The sequence below is a fragment of the Canis lupus genome, chromosome 30 (assembly GCF_011100685.1).
Source record: "Canis lupus familiaris isolate Mischka breed German Shepherd chromosome 30, alternate assembly UU_Cfam_GSD_1.0, whole genome shotgun sequence".
NCBI lineage: Eukaryota > Metazoa > Chordata > Mammalia > Carnivora > Canidae > Canis > Canis lupus.
In genome coordinates, this window is record NC_049251.1 from 28,543,228 (window position 1) to 28,565,907 (window position 22,680).

Sequence of the window (22,680 nt, forward strand, 5' to 3'; positions counted from 1 at the left end):
TTGTTCCATTTTGAGAATTGCTGAGGGTAAAATTTAATAATTTGTATTTTAAAAAGCTAAATGCTTTATTTATATAGGTGAAAACTGGAAGTTAACTGGTATTGTCACTAAGTAGCATATATATATATATATTGCTTGTGATTCAACCTTTTTACTTACAGATTGTGAAGAAATAACTTGACACTGTAATATATGAAATTGGTCTCTTCTTACCTTATAGTCACTGATACTCTGAGAGGGATATCCATACAGTTCTGAGGGCACGTTGCCTAAGAATATTTTTAGTTTTGAAGTAACTGTCACTAGATCTGATGCCCTGAAGATACTATAGTTCATGTGGAAATGAAATAATTATACATTTACTTTGGACTAGCCTGGTACTTTTTAGAAGATGGAAAGAATTGACAGACCTTAGAAGTCTATGTTGTTTAATGATAATTTTTACTTCTTTTAGATTAGGTCCCCTGATACATAAATTTAAAGTGATCCTTTGAAAGAATTATTTTCTGATAAAATTTAAGCAAAATATCTCTTTAAGAAAAATTCTGAAAAATTTTAATTCAGAATACCTGTGCTAATTAGAATTTTTTTCAGACTATTCTTTGTAGCATAGCTGAATCAAATTAATTTATATGTATCTGTGTGCCTGTAATTTATTTATCATTCCAGAAATTAAGATTATATCATAATCTGTTATGACAAATGAGCAAAACAGTATCTCTTTATCAAAATTAATAAAGAAGTAGCATAGCATTGGAGACTTAATGTTAAATTTCAGAATAATCATATTAAACAAGGATTTTCCTTTTGTTATGAGGAATGGGTCTTCTCATTGTTGAAGCTTCACAGTTAATTGATCAGGCACACAGAGTGGGGGTGGATGAGGATTGTCTCACAGACTATGTCTCCCTGGCCAGCCTTTCTGGGAAGCACCTTGTTGTAGATGCCTGCAGCCCACCTTGCTAGAGGAGTAGTGGGGATTGCCAGGGAAAGTGGAACTCCTCACTTACCTCAAACACTTGTGGGCCATAATGGGCCCAACAGGTCACTTTCTGGCCTTCCTAAGCAGTCAGGCAAGGCTTTATACTCCAAACGCTTAGAACAGCCATGTTTATATTTTAACCTGCTGTCTAGTATGTTTGTGTTAATGTCTTTTTGTCTGTTTGTGTTTTAATAGCTCAGCTTTCACAGCTGACAGGCATAGGAAAAGAAAACTCTTGGAAAACTCATCACTAAACAGCAAGTTATTAAAAGTAAATGTAAGTAATTAAAATACATATAAATATAAGAATTGGTTGAGACCTAGTCACTATTTTATTACAACTCTAACATTAATGTAGCTCCTTACAAACTTTCATAAATGTATGCCTTGGATTTGGGATATCTTACAAAATGTTTGCCACTTACTAATGATTCTTGATGTGACTAAATACCCCAGTGAGTCCATCTCTCAGTGCCTTTTCTTCCATCAAGATTACTGCTGTGCTCCTCTGCCTTAGTGAGTGTTCCTTCTTAAAGTCTATTCATGTATCTTACTACTCTGTTTCTAAGGATCCCAAAGATCTTTGCTTCCTTCTGTTAAAGGTCCTAAGTGCAAATTCTGTGGGTCTGAAGTTTTGGTAAGTTTTCTTTCTTAGGACTTTATTAATACAATTTCACCATGAAAGAATATGCTTCCTCATTCTGTTGGACATCAGTTACCAGATGTATGAGCCATTAATAAATTGATAAAATTTAAAGATCACTGTTTTTAAGTACAGCAGTAATTTTCCTCCACATCTGCCTCTCTGCTGTCATGCTAGTCATGTTTAGACATGCACTTAATTAAAGTGTTAGGATTTTGTGCAAGAAAGAGCTAAAGTGCTCTCTGGCCATCTGAGTTATGGGCAGAGATGCTTTGGGTTGGATTGCTAGATTCGCTTCCCCCATGTAATATTCAGATGTCATGGTGTGTTCGTAGAGCTATTCAGAATATCAAGCCTTGGTCTTTAAGGGAAATTCGGGTAGTTTTTAAAGACTGCGATCCCATTGCTAGGAATACATGTATTAATCCTTTGTGTATGGCTTAGAGTTAAAGGTTTGGGGACAAATATTTCAGGTATATATATTTATATTTTTTCAATTTGTAGTAGTTTTAATAAAATCTTATTAAAGCATGAGGTCTTAAACTTTATTTCTTTTAAGGATCTTCCTAGTTTTCATATTGTGTACTCCATGTTTTTTTTTATTTTTAATTTTTTAAATTTTATTTATTTATTCATGAGAGAGAGAGAGAGAGAGAGAAAGAGAGAGGCAGAGACCAGGCAGAGGGAGAAGCAGACTCCATGCAGGGAGCCTGACGTGGGACTCGATCCCGGGTCACCAGGATCACACCCAGGGCTGAAAGCAGCGCTAAACCGCTGAGCCAACAGGGCTGCCCTACTCCATGGTTTTAATTAATGCTGCTTTCCTCATAAGTTTCCATGAGGTACTCCCAAGTAGGACAATCCCTGGATCAGAAACAGGCATCTAAAAATATCTGGATTCTTATACAGAGAGTAGAAGGAGAGTTTGAAATATTCATTGGACAGAAAAGTACCAGTTCCAAATTGGCTTGATGCCAGGGTTTCACATACAGGCCTTTGCTTTGATGTCTGAAATAGCCTTCTCTTGGAATTACTGATGGCCTTTTCTTGTCCCATTTTGCAGGGAAGCACTGCTGCCATCTGTGCCACAGGCCTCCGGAATCTGGGAAACACCTGTTTCATGAATGCCATCCTCCAGTCACTCAGGTACCATGAAAGTCAGAGCTTTAAGATGGTGATGTTAGTTTCTGGTGAAATGGTTAGAGGAAAGGCTCTGGCTTCACGTTCTCTCTCTGCCACTAACTCCAATCAGTTCCTTGTGCCTTAGTTTCCTCATCAGTAAAGCTGAGGATAATAGATCTGCCTCATAAGATGGTTGGGAAGATTAAATAATATAATTTATATAAAGGGCTTAGAATAGTGCCTAGCAGTAAATAACTGTTAGTTGTTATTATTTATTTCCTCTTGCTTCTTGAATAAACTAGAGCAGAGGTCAGCAAACTTTTTCAGTAAATGGCCAGATAGTAAATACTTTAGTCTCTGCATGCCATACACAGTCTTTCTCCTGTCTTCTCCTACTCCCCCCCCACCCGCCCTTTCTGAACAACTCTAAAAATGTAAAGACTCATGGTACAGGACCAGATTTGGCCTGTGGGTTGTAGTATGCAGAACCCTGGACTAAAGGGAACCTTGTTCAGAGAATTTAATCCAGTCATTAGTTGAGTCTTAAATACGGTTGTAAGATTGGATGTTTAGAAGATCTTTAAAATGTAAGATAAGTAGTAAAACTAAAATACCCAACAATGCTACCTCAGTTATGTAGAAGAAATTATTTTGAAAGTAATGTACTTGTAGATTTTAATGTGGCATCAAAGGCCAGAATAAATTCCCAAGGCTACCTTGCAAATAAGGAGCAGAAGCTATACTTGAACCTTCCTTAAAGGTACTATTTCTTGGTTTATCTAGTCTTGTTCAAATAAGAAATTCAAGTCACTACTGAATTCTCATTATTACTCTGCACTGTGTATCTAAACAATATGGTTGGTTTCATAGTTTATTATTTGAGGAAATTATTGAATACCTGGAAACAGCCACCGTAAAATGAAAGAAATGCTGACAACCTTTGGGGGAAGGGGAATTGAGGTTTTAAAAAACTTTTTTTTTAAGATTTATTTATTTTTTTGAGAGAGAGCAAGAGAGCACAAGTAGGGGGAGGGGCAGAAAGGGAGGGAAAAGCAAGCTCCATGCTGAGCAGGGATCCCAATGTGTGGGGCTCCATCCCAGCATCCTGGAATCATTACCTTGAACTGAAGGTAGATGCTTAATTGACTGAGCCACCGGCACCCCCCCCCCCCAGAGCAATTTAAAATTTTTATTTATTTTAAGTAATTTCTACACCCAGTGTGGGGTTTGAATTCACAACCCCAAGATTAAGAGTTGCGTGCTCTTCCAACTGAGCCAGCTAGGTGCTCCAGAATTCAGGATTTTTTGAACAGATTTTGCTTTAAGCTCTTTGTTCATTTCTACAAAGTCGTCTGTTAATACTGTTTTCTTAGAGTAAATGGGGAAAACTTAACAAGGAGACTCAAAGCAATTTCTTGAGAAATTGAAAGATCACATTTTAAAAATTCATATATAGGTTTTATATATATATATGTAACTTAATTTACAGTCATAATAACTTCTTTTTTTTAAAAAAAATAATTTTCTTCCCTTCCTTTTTAAATAGTAACATTGAGCAGTTTTGCTGTTATTTCAAAGAACTGCCCGCTGTGGAGTTAAGGAATGGGAAAACAGCAGGAAGGCGAACATACCACACCAGGAGCCAAGGGGATAACAATGTGTGAGTTCTAAGAATATATCCTTTTTGGCTTTGAGCTACAAAACAAGTGACTCTTAACTGGGGATTTCCATTGCATTCATTATGTGAGTTAATAGGCACATGCATTTTAAAACACTCTTCTTCTAAAACTTGGAGTTAACTGTCTAGCTGGTAATCTTAATAATTGTTGGAATTCTTTTATTTCTGTTTGCCTAATAGGATAAATTTAGTTCTCTATGTATTAAGTGTTTGTGGATTTGAGCTCTAAAATGGACATCTGTAGATGTCACAGTTCTAGGTGTAGACCAGCATGAATATCATTAGTTTTTGTGAATTGATTTGTCTTATAGGTTAGATAAATCTGTTTTGGTTAATAAAATTACTTTGTAGTCATCAAATTAATTAGGGGCAATACAGTCAATTTTTAGTTGATATGGAGAAGGAAAAATTGACAAATGATTATTGAGAACCAATATGTATGCAAATTCAGTGCAGGTATGCTCTATTTGGGGTTCAGAAGATCTATATTATGATTGTAATGGGCACTTTTTTTTATATCAACATTACTGAAATCAGGCTCTGATCTATATGTATGTGTGTGTGTATTTTCTTTTTTTAGAGAGAGCATGCATGTATGCAAGCTGGGGCAGGGAGGGGCAGAGGGAGAGAAAGAATCCCAGGTAGGCTCCATGCCCAGCGCAGAGCCCAACACGGGGCTCCATCTCAGGGCTCAACCCTGAGATCATGAGCTGAGCTGAAACCAAGAGTCAGATGCTTAACGGACTCAGCCACCCAGGCACCCCTAATTTGCATATATTTTAATGTAATATTCTTTCTGCCTGCCCATCCTTGCTCCCACACACCACATCCACACACGTTTTGAAAAGCCATTTTACAATCTGACATTGTTTGCATAAGTGGCTGAGGGAGATTAGGATAGAACATGTTAGAATAGTATGTAGTGTATGGATAGAGCCAAAATACCAGGGAACTTTAAAGTCAGGCATTGGAGTAGGGGTGGAATTATACCACTAAAATTGATGTCTTAAGAGTTTGCTTTAGTAGCAGCATATAGGATGAACTGAAAAATGCGTGCATTCAAGGAGATTTCACAGTTTATAGTAGTTGGGTTGGAAGAGATAGCAGTGAAATAAGGAAGAAGAAATACATTTTCATTAAAGTTAAAGGGAGAATTAGTACTTGATGCATTAGTGTCATTTAGGGTTTACTTACAAACTGCAGAAATTGGCTCTGGCCATTTTAGGCGGAAAAAGAACTTAATGAAGAGCTATTACTGGTTGGATGGAAAATCAGGTCTAGAATCTAGACATCCAGCACCATAGCCACAATCACCCCCATGGAACTATCCCATAAGGATATTACTGCTTCCATAACATCACTGTCCCATAACATTACACTGCCCAGTGTGACACTGGGGTTGGGTGCTGGGTGAATGCTGCTGGTATTGCTGCCCCTGCACTCCAGGTCATGCTCTTTGTCACCGGAAAGGATTTGGCACTGCTCCAGCTTCTTTGTATCACTAACTTCTGCTTCAAATAGGCAGAACCCAGGCCATGTACCTGAGCCCTGGCTGCAAAAGGGTTTGAGAAAGCAAGTGTCTGGCCTTTTCAACTTCCATAGTGGAAGGCAGCTTCTGACTCTTACCAAGACTCTTAAGGTGGGGAATTCCTCAAATGCAGGGAGAGGGTTTCAGGTACTAGGAAGTAAAAAGTATGATTTGTATCTCAGGACCTATTGGATGATAGGAGGTGAGCAAGAAGTTATTGAGATTCTCTGAGATAAAATCTAGGTATCCATTAGTATGTTGGTTGTATTGGCAGATACAGATATTAAATTTGTTTGGAGATGTTTCAGTTTAGCTGGTTATTGGAGGTGTTTCATTCTAGCTACATGCATAGAAAAACAAAATTAATAGTGACTTAAACATCCATTGTTTATTTTCTCATGGAAAGGATGGAGATGATCCATCTAGGGCTGTTTGCCACAATCATCAGGCTCCTTCTAGCTTTCTGTTCCACCAGTGCTAGTGTAGGGCTGTCATCCATATAGTTCAAAGTGGTGCTGGAATGCCATTTCATCCTTGAAATGTTGCTCAGGAGGAAGAAGGAAGGGTTAATGAGAAGGACTACTCTTTAAAGAAATTTCTCAGAAGTTGAACACACTCAAAGGTTTTTATCCCAGGAGTCCTTATGCTAAGCAAAAATGAGAGAAGAGGAAAATGGGTACTTTTTAAAAAAGATTTTATTTATTTATTTATTCATGAGAGACACAGAAAGAGAGAGAGAGGCAGAGACATAGGAAGAGGGAGAAGCAGACTCCATGCAGGGAGCCTGACATGGGACTCAATCCCGGGCCTCCAGGATCACACCCTCCACCAAAGGTGGGGCTAAACCACTGAGCCACCAGGGCTGCCTGAGGAAAATGGGTATTGAGGATAGTAGGGAGAGTATGGAGAGCAGCTTTAGTGCACATTGAGTTTGAAATGACAGGAGGACATACATGCAGGAGAAAATTCCTTTTGGAAACTGGGGAAACCTGACAGTTCATGAGAAAATCTGTCTTTCTGATTTGGATTTGGGAGTCCTGGTATAGACTTGAGTGTTGAAGCTTTGTGGCCAGATGAATTGTCTTTGGCAGAGATGAACAGATGGTCACACATTGAGGTCTGAGAAGTGTTTCTTGTGAGGGGCAAGGAGGAGAACTGCAGGAAATGGAGAAAGAGATTCTGTTCCTTGTTTTAAGTTTTTAAAAAATGTACATTGTGAAGTAATTTGCTTTATAACTTATCTATTGCTTTATTTTGCAAGTTTGTCATTACTTTGGCACAAAGTTCACTATGTGGTTAAAAAACTAGTTTTGTCTGTCATTACTACAGTTTATGTGGGTTTTGGAGATGCTCTTGCTTAACTCTCAGAATTGGTTTAGAAGAAACGAAACCCTTTTTATATTCACTTTTTATTATTATTTTTATTATCTAGACAATTGAACAGGTGTTGAAATAGTAGCCTCTCACTAATGCCAGGGGTATTGTCCCTTCTTCTTTTCCAGGTCTTTGGTGGAAGAGTTTAGAAAGACACTCTGTGCTTTATGGCAAGGTAGCCAGACTGCATTTAGCCCAGAGTCCTTATTTTATGTCGTTTGGAAGATTATGCCAAATTTTAGGTAAGTATTACTTAATGAAGGATATTTAAAACATTAATATATATTAATCTTTATACTGTTCCTGGAATGATTTCCTATGAAGTGATGATATTCTAAATAAGAAAGACTGGTTTTATTTTATTTTAATTTTTTTTTAGAGTAGGCACAGGGGAGGGCTGGTGGGGACAGAGAATCTTAAGCAGGCTTCATACCCATCGCAGAGCCTAATGTGGGGCTCGACACAGGGTTCAATCCCATGACCCTGAGATCATGACCTCCGCAGAAATGAAGAGTCAGACACTTAACCAACTGAGCCACCCAGGCGCCCCTTTTGTTTTGTTTTTAAAAGGAGAAGAACAGCAGTTGGATTATTTGACTAGACAAATGTGTATGTTTAAATAATATATAGACATTAAAAATGTCTTTAACAAATGGTAGGATATTTTGTTGTTCTAAAAACAAAGCCCTTATAAATAACTTATGTGCCCTTATAAATAATTTAGGAAAACAAGCTGAACAAAATTTCATTGATTCCTTCAAAATCTTATGTATCATCATATACGATCTTGTTATTTCAACTAAAAAAAAAAAAATCCAAATGTAATCCATAGAAATCCATCCGGTCTGAAATTCAGACAATTGTTCTGGGCTGGGTTCTGAAGTCAGGACCATTGGGATTCAGTTTTCAGAAGGTAGCTGGGCCACATCCTAATGTGGCTGTGGAGTCACTGTGTTTTCCTTGCTCTCTCTCTAGCATCACTTGAGGAGGCAAACAGCCTTGCTGTCAGAGGAATCTGCCTCTTCTCCTAGGTTAGTCATCTCTGTAGGGATTCAGGTAACAGCAGATTTGAGGCACTGCAGGTATTTGACAACAGCCTTTGCCACCTTCTGCTGATTCTGTCCTTCTGAAGTAGGTCTGTTCTCTTGCTAGTCAGGTTTTTGGCAATTAATGTATATCCCTCTTGTTTAGAAAAAAACAAAACAAAACAAAACATAAAAGAACAGCATGCTGTAGTAAAACTTAGCACTTTATTTTGCTTTATTGCCTAATAGTGGTTTAGATATATTAGTAGTATAGAGAAATGTTTAAAATGTAATAACTCAAAGAACTGTTGTTTGTTGCCTTAAGCAAAAAGTCTAGCCTTAAGGATCTGATATGATTGACTGTTGTTACCCTTGGTCTTTGTTTTGAAAGAAACTTCTTTTCTGTATTATGACATTTAATCTCCTCTCAGAAGAGACTAATTTTGTAAGGATTTTAAAGTTTCTTGACTCTAAGTAGGAAAGGTGGAAATGACTGCTAAGTTACCACTAACCAGGTTTGGACTTACTATAACATTTGTAATATAGTCTCCTAGTTAGACTCTTGATAGGGACTTAGTCTTTGGGTTTTATTATTATATAAAAATAGTTTTTTTAAAAGATTTTATTTATTTATTTATGAGAGATACAGAGAGACAGAGAGACAGAAAAAGGCAGAGACACAGGCAGAGGGAGAAGCAGGCTCCATTCAGGGAGCCTGACATGGGACTTGATCCCGGGTCTCCAGGATCAGGCCCTGGGCTGAAGGTGGCACTAAACTGCTGAACCACCCGGGCTGGCCCCAAATATATATATTTTTAAAGATTTATTTATTTATTTATTCATGAGACACACAGAGAGAACGAGAGGCAGAGACACAGGCAGAGGGAAGAAGCAGGCTCTATGCAGGGAGCCTGATGTGGGACTTGATCCCGGAACTCCAGAATCACACCCTGGGCCGGAGGCAGGCGCTAAGCTGCTGAGCCACCCAGGGATCCCCCCCCACCCCAAAAATAGTTTTTATTTATTAAATGCTATGTGCCTAGTACTTGAGGCCTTTTATATCTTTTATAATCACAATAAATTTTAAAAAACGGTTAGGAAGCCCATATTCCTCGATTAACCTATGACAAGGTCTAGGTTTGATCCCTTGGAATGAAGTATGAGGACTCTCAAATACACACATGCATGTGGAAGTAGGGACAACTTTCATTCATTAAGTAAATGCAAAAAAAAAAAAAAAAAAAGCACTGTAAATATAATCAGCTGCTTTGGGTATAGAAATCACCAAAACTATTCCCCCCTCTCCCCCCACTCAAACCAAAAGCCAGTTACCCAGCAGGTAAACTGTTGCCAAAGTTGACCTTTCTGATGTGCATATACCACACTTCTTATGGATTCCTGGTATGCCCTGCTTCCCTGCCCTTTTCCTCTTCATAAAAGTACCTTAAAGCCTGGTTTTTTTTTTTTTAATGTATGTATGTATTTAGTTATTTGAGAGAGATGTGCTCACAGGTGGAGGGGCAGATAGGGAGGGGCAGAGAGAGAGGAAGAAAATCTCAAGCATACTCCTCATTGTGCTCGGAGCCCAATGTGGGGCCTGATTCCCCAAGGTTGAGATCATGACCTGAGCTGAAACCAAGAGTCAGGCACTCAATAGACTGAGCCAACCAGGTGCCACTAAGTTTATGTTTTTTAAATAGATAAAATAGAAATGGCTGAGAATTTCAAAAGGTAAAGAACGGGTATAGAATGAAAGTTTTTTCTTTTATTTTTCAGCCATTCATTTTGCTTTCCAGAAGCAGCCATAGTTATTAGATTTTTGAGTATCCTTTCGTTGATATTCTATATATATTGTATATGTTATGTTTTAACATAAATGGTAACATAGTTTTTTTCCCTGCTTTGAGGCAGTTCATACTAATATCTAAATAACTTTCTCCTTTCATTTTATGGCTGCATCATGTTCCACTTTATGGTTGTATCATAATTTATGTGTAGTCCCCTACCAATGGTTATATAGGTTGTTTTTTACCTTTTGCTGTTCCAGACAGTGCCACAGTAGATAGTCTCATACATGCATATGCAAGGCTCTCTGAGAGCAGTCTTTGGGTCAAAACATACTTGCTTTGGAGTGCCTAATCGATCAGCTGATAGAGCATGAGTCTCTTGGTCTCAGGGTCATGAGTTTGAGCTGCACATTGGTCATAAAGATTACTTTAAAAAAAGAGAGATTTGTTTTTAGTTTTGATAGTCTTTCTGCTAGCCTTTTTTTTTTTCTTTTTTACTCTTTGCCTTCCTTAATATGATTTTGTCTTATTGCCTCTATATCTTTGCCATGTTGGCCTATGGGATTTGCCTTATGACCTCTAACTCCTTTAAGGTCTAGCTTAATGCTAACTCTCCAAGAAAGTCTCTGAATAATTCAAATTGGGTCATGGTATTTACTCCCTTTCTTTTCACATCATATATGTGCTACTTCTACTGTCACATAAACTTGATTTAATAATATAGTAGCCTTAACTTCCCAAGGACTTGTCTTAGTTTTATTTTTATCAGTTATTGTTGTAATTAATATTTAAAAATGATGGATAAATAAATTATTAAAACATTATTTCTACTAGCTATTCTGTTTGGCTAAATAGTAAATATAAAAGATCTTTCTGGAAAACAGGTATCTGGATGTGATATTTTAATATTCTTTCTAGGTATACTGATATTTTATAACTAAGCAGTATTCTTTTGCTTAGGAATTTTGCAGTTCTATGTTTTTTTGTGTGTTTGTAAACAAAAACAGTTATTTTTGTCATTTTCATTTTCTGGTGTTTTTGTCTTCGAGAAATTCAGCCATGGTTGGTGCCACAAAATGGATAGGAATAAATAGCCAAATTTAATTGTTTTGGGTATTATAGACAATTTGGGTCAAACAACAACTTAGAATTCTTTTGTGAAGGGCACCTGAGTGGTTCAGTACTTGAGCATCCGCCTTCAGCTCAGGCTGTGATCCTGGGGTCCTGAGTTCAAGTGCTGCATCAGGCTCCCTGTAGGAAGTCTGCTTCTCCCTCTGCCTGTGTCTCTGCCTCTCTGTGTGTCTCTCATGAATAAATAAATAAATAATCCTTAAAAAAAGAAAAGAACTCTTTTATGAGTGTTAAAGATATTTTGTTTTTTTCTTAAGATATTTAAAAAATAACAGAACCTAAAATTATAGTGTGTTCTAGGTATTCTAGAAGTTTATTCTAGAGTGATAAAATTTGACTCTGTTTAGTCATACCCTGTTCCTGTTTGGTCTTTGCATCTTACCTATTATGTACTGGTACTGCCAAAATGCAGAGGGTAGTGATACACAGCTGTATGTCACAGTTATGTGTGTTGGCCTCATAGGAGTATTTGTGTGTGCCTGCATTCTGTGACATTTGTTTCGGTATTTGGAATGTCTGCTTTTCATACTTAAGCACAGGTACAAAGTAACATTTTCTTTCATCATTCTTTATTGGAACATTTCTTTGTAAGATTTGGGTAAATATAGCTTGTCTCCTTGTGCCAAAAATTGTGGAGAAGCAGTTGCCCTGTATTCCTGCGCATTGTGCTTTAGTAATGACCCTCTTTCTTGGCCCCTTCATTCAGAAGGGGTGCTTCATGATCTTTTGGGCTTTTATATTTTGCATTGTGCTCTCCAACCATTATTTCTCACAGCATCTTTATGACACAGAGTTTCTGTAAGCATTAAGGAGGTAATCTTTACCTAAGGTTACAAAGTGAAGATAAGGAACAGTATTAAAATTGGAGCCATTGTTACTTCCCTCTGTCTTCTTTTCTCTCTTAATTCTGTTCTGACAGAGAGATACAGTTGGTTCTTTATAAATCCGTTTCCTCACTACTTCACCAGCACTTGTGTGAGTGACATCACTGAGATAATTTGTATACAAAATGTAAACACTGAACCTGAATGTGAGGAGTGTTTGATTTTACAGGATTACCAAGCAAGAGAGACCTACATTGACAGCGGATGAAATGATGAAGCTCCAGATTATATAATTGGGAAATAGTTGAAAAAAAAAAAACCTTGTTTGTTGAATTTAACTTACTAAATAGTATTTTGAAAAACTTTCAGATAAGTCAGTAAAGCTATTATGTAAGTGCTTAAAAATGGAGTTGTAAATGTCTGTTTAGTCAGAATCAGAAAAATTTTCTAGTCTTTTTTTTTAAAGACTTTATTTATTTATTCATGAGAAACACACAGAGAGAACGAGAGGCAGAGACATAGTCAGAGGGAGAAGCGGACTCCATGCCAGGAGCCCAATGTGGGACTCGATCCCAGGACCGTGGGATCATGCCCTGAGCCAAAGACAGAAGCTCAACTGCTAAGCCGCCTAGGCGTCCCAATTTCCTAGTCTTAGAAGAAGCAGAGACTTTGTACTTTTTGGTAAAGATTACAAATTGAAACTGAAGCATAACTTTTTTATTTTTTTTATTTTTTTATTTTTTAAATTTATGATAGAGAGAGAGAGGCAGAGACACAGACAGAGGGATAAGCAGGCTCCATGCCAGGAGCCCGACACGGGACTCGATCCCGGGACTTGATCCTGGGACTCCAGGATCGCGCCCCGGACCAAAGGCAGGCGCCAAACCACTGAGCTACCCAGGGATCCCCCAGAAGCATAACTTATACCTTTATAAAACAGCTGAGTGTTGTATGATCTCATGTAGATTTTTTTATTTTTATTTTTTATTTTTTTATTTTTTTAAATTTTTATTTATGATAGTCACAGAGAGAGAGAGAGAGAGAGAGAGAGGCAGAGACATAGGCAGAGGGAGGAGCAGGCTCCATGCACCGGGAGCCCGACGTGGGATTCGATCCCGGGTCTCCAGGATCACGCCCTGGGCCAAAGGCAGGTGCCAAACCACCGCGCCACCCAGGGATCCCCTCATGTAGATTTTTTTAAAAAGTATTTCTAATTGTAAAGGAAACATTAGAAAACAATGTGTTTTGATATAAGAAAGAATCAAAAGTATCACAGTGTGGTTGGAAGCATTCATGAATGTACACAAGGAAGATTGTTTTTAAAAAAGGGATGGATATGTGTTTGCTGAAAGTACAAATCAGCGTAACTACAAGGTATTGGTTTCATGATCCATTTTAGAAAAATGATTAGATGCTAGTTTATTTTGATGAGAATAAAACTATATGTGATAGAATTTCAAATATGACCTAAGATACTAATCTTCCCCTTGAGTCATAAAAAATGGATGTTGTAATGAAAAAGTTTAAAGCACCTCTGTAGATATGTAAAGGAACCATCAACTTTGAAAACTTTTGGCTGAATTTTAACATTTTTATTAAGAGGAGTCTTAGAAGAACTACTCGAACATATATTGATAATCAGTTGTTAAATAGTTCAGAAAAAAGTTAGTGAAATGCTAAAGTATCTTCTGACTTAAGTTCCATTGATTAGGTATATGGTTTTCATAATTTATGACTTCCAGGAGAGAATTTTAGGGAAAGGGGAGAAATGTATATTGAGGGAAAGAAACTCTGAAAAGAAATCTGTTTGTGGAACCACTGCCTGGAAGAGTGGTGGAAGTTTTGACTCAAGACCAACCCAGAAAAACTTGTCATTTGAAAGATAAAGGAGGGATCCCTGGGTGGCGCAGGGGTTTGGCGCCTGCCTTTGGCCCAGGGCGCGATCCTGGAGACCTGGGATCGAATCCTACGTCGGGCTCCCGGTGCATGGAGCCTGATTCTCCCTCTGCCTGTGTCTCTGCCTCTCTCTCTCTCTCTCTGTGACTATCATAAATAAATTAAAAAAAATACTTAAAAAAAAAAAGATAAAGGAGCCTTCCCTGTTGGCAGAATGTAGGCAGAAATCTTTTCTTTCCATATTCTATTAAGTACTTTATGTGTATATCATTGCTTGATTTATTTTATCTACATAAACCTCTATAACTCTCAACTGTACCAACTTCATTTTCAGTCAGCCTTCATTACTGTTCACTTGTCATGGTCTCTGTTAGTATACAAATTTCATACAGAGATGCTGGGGTGGCTTAGTCAGTTATGCGTCTGACTCTTGATTTTGGCTCAGGTCGTGATCTCAGGATTGTGAGATCAAGCCCTGAGTCAGGCTCTGTACTGGGCGTGGAGTCTGGTTAAGAATCTCTCTCCTTCTCCCTCCACTCCTTTTCCCCTCCTTCCCTGGCTTTCTCTCTTTAAAAAAAAAAAAAAAAATCTGTATAATTTTCTGTCTGAATGTAATATAAGAAATAGCCTAAGAATTTGTTGCTGCTTATATTCAAGCCCTAGGCTAGAGCATAATTGTATATGAATCAAGCATTTTTAAAAGTATTTTTATGAAAAATGTCTTTTGAATCAGAGATTAGGATCCAAGTATAGACTGTGTTAGAAAGGTTTTCTTCCTTTCAGCCAGTGTTAAAAAATTAGTATCTTTCAGTCTAAAAAGTGAGTTTTAAATTCCTTCTCTCTTAAAATGGTGGTTTATAAGACCAAGTTTTCTGATGAGGGAAAGATGTAACATTTTAACATTTGAGAATCTTTTAGAGGGGCCATGTGGGATAGTAGGCAAACCAGAATCCATCTCAGAGTCGTGGGTCAGAGCCCATCCCATCTCTGTTCTCTTGTTGGAGGACTCAGACACGTCATGCACCGTCCTCAGTTTTCTTCATCTCTAAAATGAGGTCAGTTGAGATCACTACACGTCCAATTAGCTCTGATATTCTGTGTTTTCAGATTTGTTATAGCAGAATTTTTCCTTGTAGAGAAATTTTAGACATTTTCCTTGAAGAGAAGTAAAACTTGGCACAAGTGGGGATGAACTGTCAGGGCGCCTCCCTGAGCTCTTGAGTGCAGGCTGCAGCGCCTCTCAGCACTTTGCCTTCCTGCGTGTTTGGCTGGGCAGGTGGAGCCTCCCCAGTGATGGCCTGTTTCTTTTTGCTTTAAGGGGCTATCAGCAACAGGATGCCCACGAATTCATGCGCTACCTTTTGGACCACCTGCACTTGGAACTCCAGGGTGGCTTCAATGGTGTTTCCCGCTCAGCAATTCTGCAGGAGAATTCTACTCTATCTGCAAGTAACAAATGTTGCATGTAAGATGTGGTTTCCTTCTCTCTCTCTCTTTTTTTTTTAAGGAGGATCAGACGTTTCTGATGGTGTTATTGTTTATTACATTTATAATGGAAGGTGGAGAGTTTCCTTGGACTTCTGTGGACTTGAATTTTATAAACAAGTGGACTAGTACATGCCTCCTGCTTCTCTAGCAGAGGCATCTTATTCTTGCCTCTTAGTATAGTACTGATTGTTTTCGGTATAGATCACTTTAAAACTTGAAAAAACAACAGAAAGGATTTTGTACAATTTAGCATTTAAAAATTCCCTGCCAAATGTTTTAAATAATGTTTGGGAGACTTAATTTTCTATACTAAAATAATTATGTTTATTCACTAGAGACAAAGGCTTAAAAATCTTTTGAATGTGAATTTTCCTAAAATACATCTGTTCTTTAATGAAATTGAGGCATTTGTCAGTTCTCAGAATTTTTCTTGCCTCTCAGTGTGAACAAATCAAACCTTTTAGATTGCTTTCCCAGGTACTAATATCCCAACAAATGCATTGAGATTAGAAAGCTTATTTTGCCTGAGGGTAGGGATGATTTACTGTTATTTCAGTCTGATTTTATTTAATTATAGTCTTCTTTTGTTCAAATTTTTTGAAAAGTTTTTTTTTGACCTGTACAGGAAAGGGATTTACAAGACAAACTCCCCAAAGACAGAAAGAAAAGCGTAAGTAATATATAGGGATCACTGTAGTACCGCCTCACAGTTCACAAATCTGATTTAGTGTTGAGTTAGGGTCCTTTTAATGACAGAGCAGCCTCACAGCTAATCTGGCTGTATCAGAGCAGAGCAACCATTCAAATCGCCATACTTTTTCAAAATTTTTGGCTCTCTAGGTCCTGATAACTATGGTTCCAACTAGAATCCAGTACAGAAGGGGAAGGATGTGTGACCTGGGAGAATTATTCTTGCTGCTAGCACCAAATAGTATTAAGTAAAAAATTCTGCTTTGTATTTTATGATGGCATTTCATACACCAAGAATATTGAATTGGGCTCTATCAAGGAAAATCTTTGGGAAGTGAGAGGGTAGATGTCTTTTTTATTTGATGCCCAAGACACCCTCATGAGTCACATTGTGTCTCAGGATGATCTTCTAGTAACCAATGAGTTTTCACTATTAACTTGTATCTTTTCATGATGTTTTAAAGAGAAGTAATTTTAGGTTCCATTAGTGAGTTAGGAACAGAAACACAAAATAATCATTTCAGGATCTGAGGATCATATTTACTAAAACTATGAAAAAGGTCTCCAGTGCAATATTTGTGTTTACTTGTGTAAACACATTCAACCCTGCTGAAGGTAGGGATGATAGAAATAAATGACAGATGTGTTCTGTTTAGTGTGTAGAAAATCATTACAATATAAAAGGCTCTACTAGCATCAGAGTCAGTCTGAGTAGTATTTAAACACCCTTGGTATACAGTTAAAATAAGTGGGAAAGCGATTTTGAAATCATTTATGAATCTTGTTTCCAGTCATTGTATACCTAACTTAATGCCATACTCATCACATAGCCAAGACTTAATGAGTATCTTTTTCTCAGAGGAAGAAATTCTAAGGAACTACATTGATTTTAAATGTATTGCTTTTTAATAAAGTAGTTTCCATTTTATTAAGGGCAGTATTGTATGTGAACATCAATATGAAAGGATCATAGTCCCTTGATTCCAGTAGTTTATTTGGTATGTCCTTTGTTCCTGACATAGATCTGAAACCTGAAATGGCTGTTATATCAGAGAGTTCCAGTGTATCTTCCCTTTTTGTTTAATTTACTAAAGTTGTATCTTCTGAACAGTTTTTTTTTTTTAAGTTAAAGCTGCAGTATATTTCTTCTGCCAGTACAGAAAGGAAGCTCTTTTATAGAAAAGGAAGCAAACTTTTAAAATAATATAATGCTGGAGAAGCTTTTGTCTGTCTCATCATTGCAGTAGATTTAATCTGGAGTAACTCAGAAAGTATGGTTCAGTGTACTAAGAGTATTATTGTTTACAAGAGAGAGAAACCACCTCAAACGACTATTAGCAAAAAAAAAAAAAAAAAAAAAGAGCATTTACTGACTTAACTGCATACATAAGTGCACAAAGGTTAACATGGGTTTGCTGTAGAACTATTAATGATAACAAACAACCGAAACAACCTGAAAAACCATTAATGTTATATTGATTAAGAAAAGGAGCATAGTGTTAAAAATGTGTGACCCTGGACCAAGTTGGACCTCAGCTTCCTGGTCTGTGAAATGGGGATGATGGTATCTGCTTCATAGCATTGTTTTGAGGATTAATTGATTTAATACACAGAAAGTACTTTGAATGGAGTTCCGGCAAAGAGTAAGTGCTGAATAAGCATTTGCTAATCATGCTTTCATGGTGCTCTTTCTTGGTGGCTCTTCCATATATTCTGTGTTTGTACTGTGGCATGCCATGTTGCTGTCAAAAAGAGTGAGGTACATGTTCAAGATACATTCTTTGGAAGAAAAAATAAAAGCAAAGGCAGATATGATCCTAATTATTATGCTAATAAAAGCCTTGAAGCAACCTAAGGACTTTGTTTTGGTAAGCACCTATCTGAAAGCTCTTCACATATATATCCCATTTCATCTTCACACCAGGCCTCTGAGGTAGGTAGATGTTACTCCTGTTGAAAATCTGATGAAGCTGAAATACAGAGAAGTTAAGTAATATTAGGGCAGCTGGGTTTTTTTATTGTTCTTAAAGTGGTATATTCCTGATCTCAACTGTGAAATCATACCTCCACCAGTAATTACTAAATATGTATTAGATTTCTTTATCTTTTTCCCCAATCTGACAGTTGACCATCTAAAAAAAATCTAAAACTATCTCTGAGTGAGGTTACCCAAAGTAATTGAGAGAGCTCCCTATGAGAGGCCTTACAAAAGTTTAAGGTGGTTTCTCTCTTTTTTTGAGGGATATTTTTGTGGGAAGAGGGTCCTTTTGCTCTGAGTATAGGCATGTATGTGATCTGTTTGTTAGTTATGGCAAATGTCCAGTTTTAGTGGCTTTTGGAGAAATCAGTAGGACTGGAAGTGGGGCTGTGGGGAGGCCAGTGGCTTCAGCCTTTTATTTGGTTATATATCTATATAGCTTTTTAAAAGTTCTTGTATTATTTCATAATTTAAATAAATGATATACACATTTCTCCAAAACAGTTATCTGTAGTAGCTTTTATACATATTTTATTTTATTTTATTTTATTTTTTTTTTTACTTTTATACATATTTTAGTTTTTTACTGAGATATTTTCCTGTGTGGTGATTTTCTTTAGAAATGGAGCATCTACAGTTGTCACGGCTATATTCGGAGGTATTCTCCAAAATGAAGTTAACTGCCTCATATGTGGGACGGAATCTAGAAAGTTTGATCCATTCCTAGGTAAGACCTATTTGGCATATAGTGATGATATTGTATTAAAATTTTAATGTTTCCTTTGAAAATGTAAGACCGTATGAGATAAACGTAAAAATACATTGTTGAGTCTTTGCTAAGTGTGGTGTATGCCTTTAACAGCTATTTTCCTATTTCCTTTTAAGATCTTTCATTAGATATTCCAAGTCAGTTCAGAAATAAGCGCTCTAAGAATCAAGAAAATGGACCAGTTTGTTCATTACGAGGTAAAGATACTTTAATGTTGTAGAATTCCTCTCCCCTCTGAAATCCCTGAATAGACTCATAAACTCCATCTGTCTGTGCTATGTTGTTAATTGCTTGAATGAATTTGTGTTATAATTTTTCAAAGTCAGACCTGAAGGTCTCTTCCTATCAGAAAGAAAAAAGAAAAAAAAAAAAGAAAGAAAGAAAAAAGAATGGTTGCCAGAGATATTAAGACATTTCTCACCTTTTTCTTTACTACTAACTTTAAAATTGAGAGTCTGTAACAGTTTCTGACTTAGAGAAATAGAATTTATTCTGTGGATGTGTGTCTCACTAGTAGTCATGGGAGGAAAGAACATTCAGCTAAATTTTGTAAGTTATGGTGTTATCCTTTTCTATGACTAATAGTTTCAGAAATCTAGTGATGATACATCTGTTGGTTAAGGCTGAGGTCCTGCTTTTAATTGCAAGACTGTGAGATTTGGAACAATTTTTTTCCTTGATTAGTGTTAACTACTTTTGTTAAGGCAAAAGACTGATTTTTTAAAAAAGATTTTATTTCTTTATTCATGAGAGACACACACACACACACACAGAGAGAGAGGCAGAGACACAGGCAGAGGGAGAAGCAGGGAGCCCGACGGTGGGACTCGATCCCTGGTCTCCAGGATCACGCCCGGGGCTGAAGGCGGCGCTAAACCATTGAGCCACGAGGGCTGCCTCAAAAGACTGATCTTTGACCACTCATTAAAGTGCCTAATCGTTCTCATTGGTCATAAAAAGAAACTAGGATAGGAAAAAGACAGAGGGCCTAGTGTGTATTCTATCATTAAGTAATTTTACACTGAGGGCAAATAACGTAATTGCAACCCTGAGTTGTCTACTAAAACTAATTGTTTCTTCTTCAGTTGTTCTAGAGAATACTGTCAAAAGGATTTTACATATACATACACACACACACACACACACACACACATATATATAGGGCTTGTTAAAAGAGGAGCAGCAGCAGTCTTGCTTATAGTCTTTTTAAGTCTTGCATATATATATATATATATATACACACACACACACACATATACATACACACACAGTCTTTTCAAAAGATTCTGACTGGTCTAACACTGCACTATCCACTATGGTGAAATCACATATGGTTGGTAAAATGTAAATTAAAATTAAAAACATAGTTGCTTAGCTGCACCAACCATATTTTTTTTAAAGATTTTATTTATTTATTCATGAGAGACACAGAGAGAGAGAAAGGCAGAGACACAGGCAGAGGGAGAAGCAGGCTCCACGCAGGGAGCCCGATGCGGGATTCGATCCCAGGTCTACGGGATCACGCCCTGGACTGAAGGCGGTGCTAAACTGCTGAGCCACCCGGGCTGCCCTGCACCAACCATATTTTATGTGATCAGTAACGACATGGGACTAGTGGTTATTGTATTGGACAGTACAGATGGAGATCATTTCCATTATTGCAGAAAGTTGTATCGGGCAGTGCTGCTCTAGAATCCAATTATCCTACTGCCAGTCACTCTAAAAAAAATTCTAGTAAAAACATAACTGTTGAGGGAGGGACAGGCTTCTCTGTGTCACAAGGTACATTGGGCAGCATTGGGCTTATTAAAAGAGGAGCAGCAGCAGTCTTGCTTATAGCCCCATTCCTCAGGTAGTCCTTAAAATCCCTCAAGGGGTGGCTGTAAGATACACAGGACTACTGTCACACAGGATAGTAACTCTATATATGAAAATATTTTATAGATGCTCTCAGTTCCCCATCTTTGCAACAGTGTTGATCTCTTTTGAATAGGAGTACACGAAGAAATTTAAGGAAGCCCCATCCCCTCTTCTTTCCTCTGAAATCTACGGTTTATAGGTTTTAAAAATATCACAATGTACTTGGTATCAAATGTCAGATTATTTTCTCTTTATACTGATGGCATGTAAGTATAAAAGTATAAGCTAACTTAATCATAAAACATTTGATCATTTAGAGAGGAAAGCAGGGAGAGATTATTAAAGGAATTAGCCTTAAACACTATAATGTAAAGTGGATATGACATCATTTTATAATTTTTTCAATGAGAACAGTAGTAATATTGACATTAGTTTATTTTTTTTTATATAAAGATTTATTTGTTCATGAGAGACACAGAGAGAGAGGCAGAGGGAGAGGCAGGCTCCTCTCAGGGAGCCTGATGCAGGACTCCATTCCCTAGACCCCGGGATCACAACCTGAGCTGTAGGCAGACACTCAACTGCTGAGCCACCCAGGCATCCTGACATTAATTAAAAAAAAACAAAAACAAAAACCAAAAACCCATTAATGTTCCTTAGCATAAATATGTGGATATGTATTTGAACCATATTTCTTAAACAAAACCTGCCAAGTCCAGATGATATTTGGAAGACCCAGAAACATTAGTTTTTTCAGGCTTCTTTCTTCCTTTTGCACTTACCTCCTCATCCTGTGTTGGTCACATAACGTGGTTTTTATTGTCCCTGTCGCTTATTACCTATCCCAGAATGCTCTCATACTGAGAGACCTTACTTTTGTTTGTTTTGAAACCTTACTTTCTTAAGACTATTACAGGAGGAGAGTGTATGACATAGCTTCAGTGGTTGACTGGTACTACAAACAAGTGGCAAATGGCATTTGCCTTGCTTCCTAAGTAGTATTTTTCTTGGCATAGACTCACTGAAATCTGATGTAATTGGGATTTAGCTTCAGGGGGCCCGGACCATCTTGAGGGGTTTCTGGTTTGGCTGGAAACAGGTTTCCTATATTCTCAGCTGGTTTTCCTTGGAATTTTCAGACTTTATTTTGTTAAATAGCTTACTATTGGCTTAAAAAACTAGATGGTAGAGTTGGGTAACTCCTCATTCTTTGTTTACCACTATTATCAATTAAGGGTACTCCTTTTCTTGGACATCCAAAGTGTGATGAAGTTTAGTTGATATGCATTTCTTTATTAAACAGAGATGGAGTCATGATTTTTACATTTTATATGCTTTTAGATGCTTTAATGCAAAGATTACTTGCATGCTTTTTGGAATGTTAATTTTTTTTAAAGGTTTTATTTATTTATTCATGAGAGACACAGAGAGAGGCAGAGACAGAGGCCGAGGGAGAAGCAGGCTCCATGCAAGGAGCCCGATGTGGGACTCGATCCTAGGATTGTGCCCTGGGAAAAAGGCAGATGCTCAACCACTGAGCCACTCAGGTGTCCCTGGAATGTTAATTGATAAGCTTAATTTTCATTTAGGAAGGAAAGATGATAGTGAGAAAGATCCCTGGAATTTGAAATTATTTAACTAAAAACATGCATATTAGGAGAGGCTAAAATAATCCTAATTCTAAAATCTGGCAAAGATACCATAAAAAGGAAAGATTATTATAGACCAAAGAATCATATATAAAATATTAGCTAATAGTAGAATCTAATACTATAGTAAAAACAACCTACAGAGATCAAGTAGGATTTTTTCCAGCAACATAGGACTAATATATAGGGAAGGAAGAATTTTCTCCGGCCATTGAAGTCCTTCTAGCTGGACTAAGGACCAAGTTGACATGAGAGA

General features: G+C 37.3%; 1 protein-coding gene across 6 annotated transcripts in view; it reads left to right on the forward strand.

The window, feature by feature from the left end:
- The window catches only part of USP3 (ubiquitin specific peptidase 3), a 111,179-nt gene that overhangs the window by 57,806 nt on the left and 30,693 nt on the right, over positions 1-22,680 (forward strand). For 5 of the 6 annotated variants that reach the window (XM_038580642.1, XM_038580646.1, XM_038580645.1 and 2 more), the window contains 8 exons: positions 1,178-1,259; positions 2,689-2,771; positions 4,294-4,407; positions 7,456-7,569; positions 15,309-15,455; positions 16,104-16,148; positions 18,767-18,873; positions 19,032-19,112. In XM_038580642.1, the coding sequence (XP_038436570.1) occupies positions 1,178-1,259; positions 2,689-2,771; positions 4,294-4,407; positions 7,456-7,569; positions 15,309-15,455; positions 16,104-16,148; positions 18,767-18,873; positions 19,032-19,112 (773 nt within the window). The remainder of the gene's footprint in view (positions 1-1,177; positions 1,260-2,688; positions 2,772-4,293; positions 4,408-7,455; positions 7,570-15,308; positions 15,456-16,103; positions 16,149-18,766; positions 18,874-19,031; positions 19,113-22,680) is intronic. The other variant, XM_038580643.1, reaches the window with a different exon arrangement.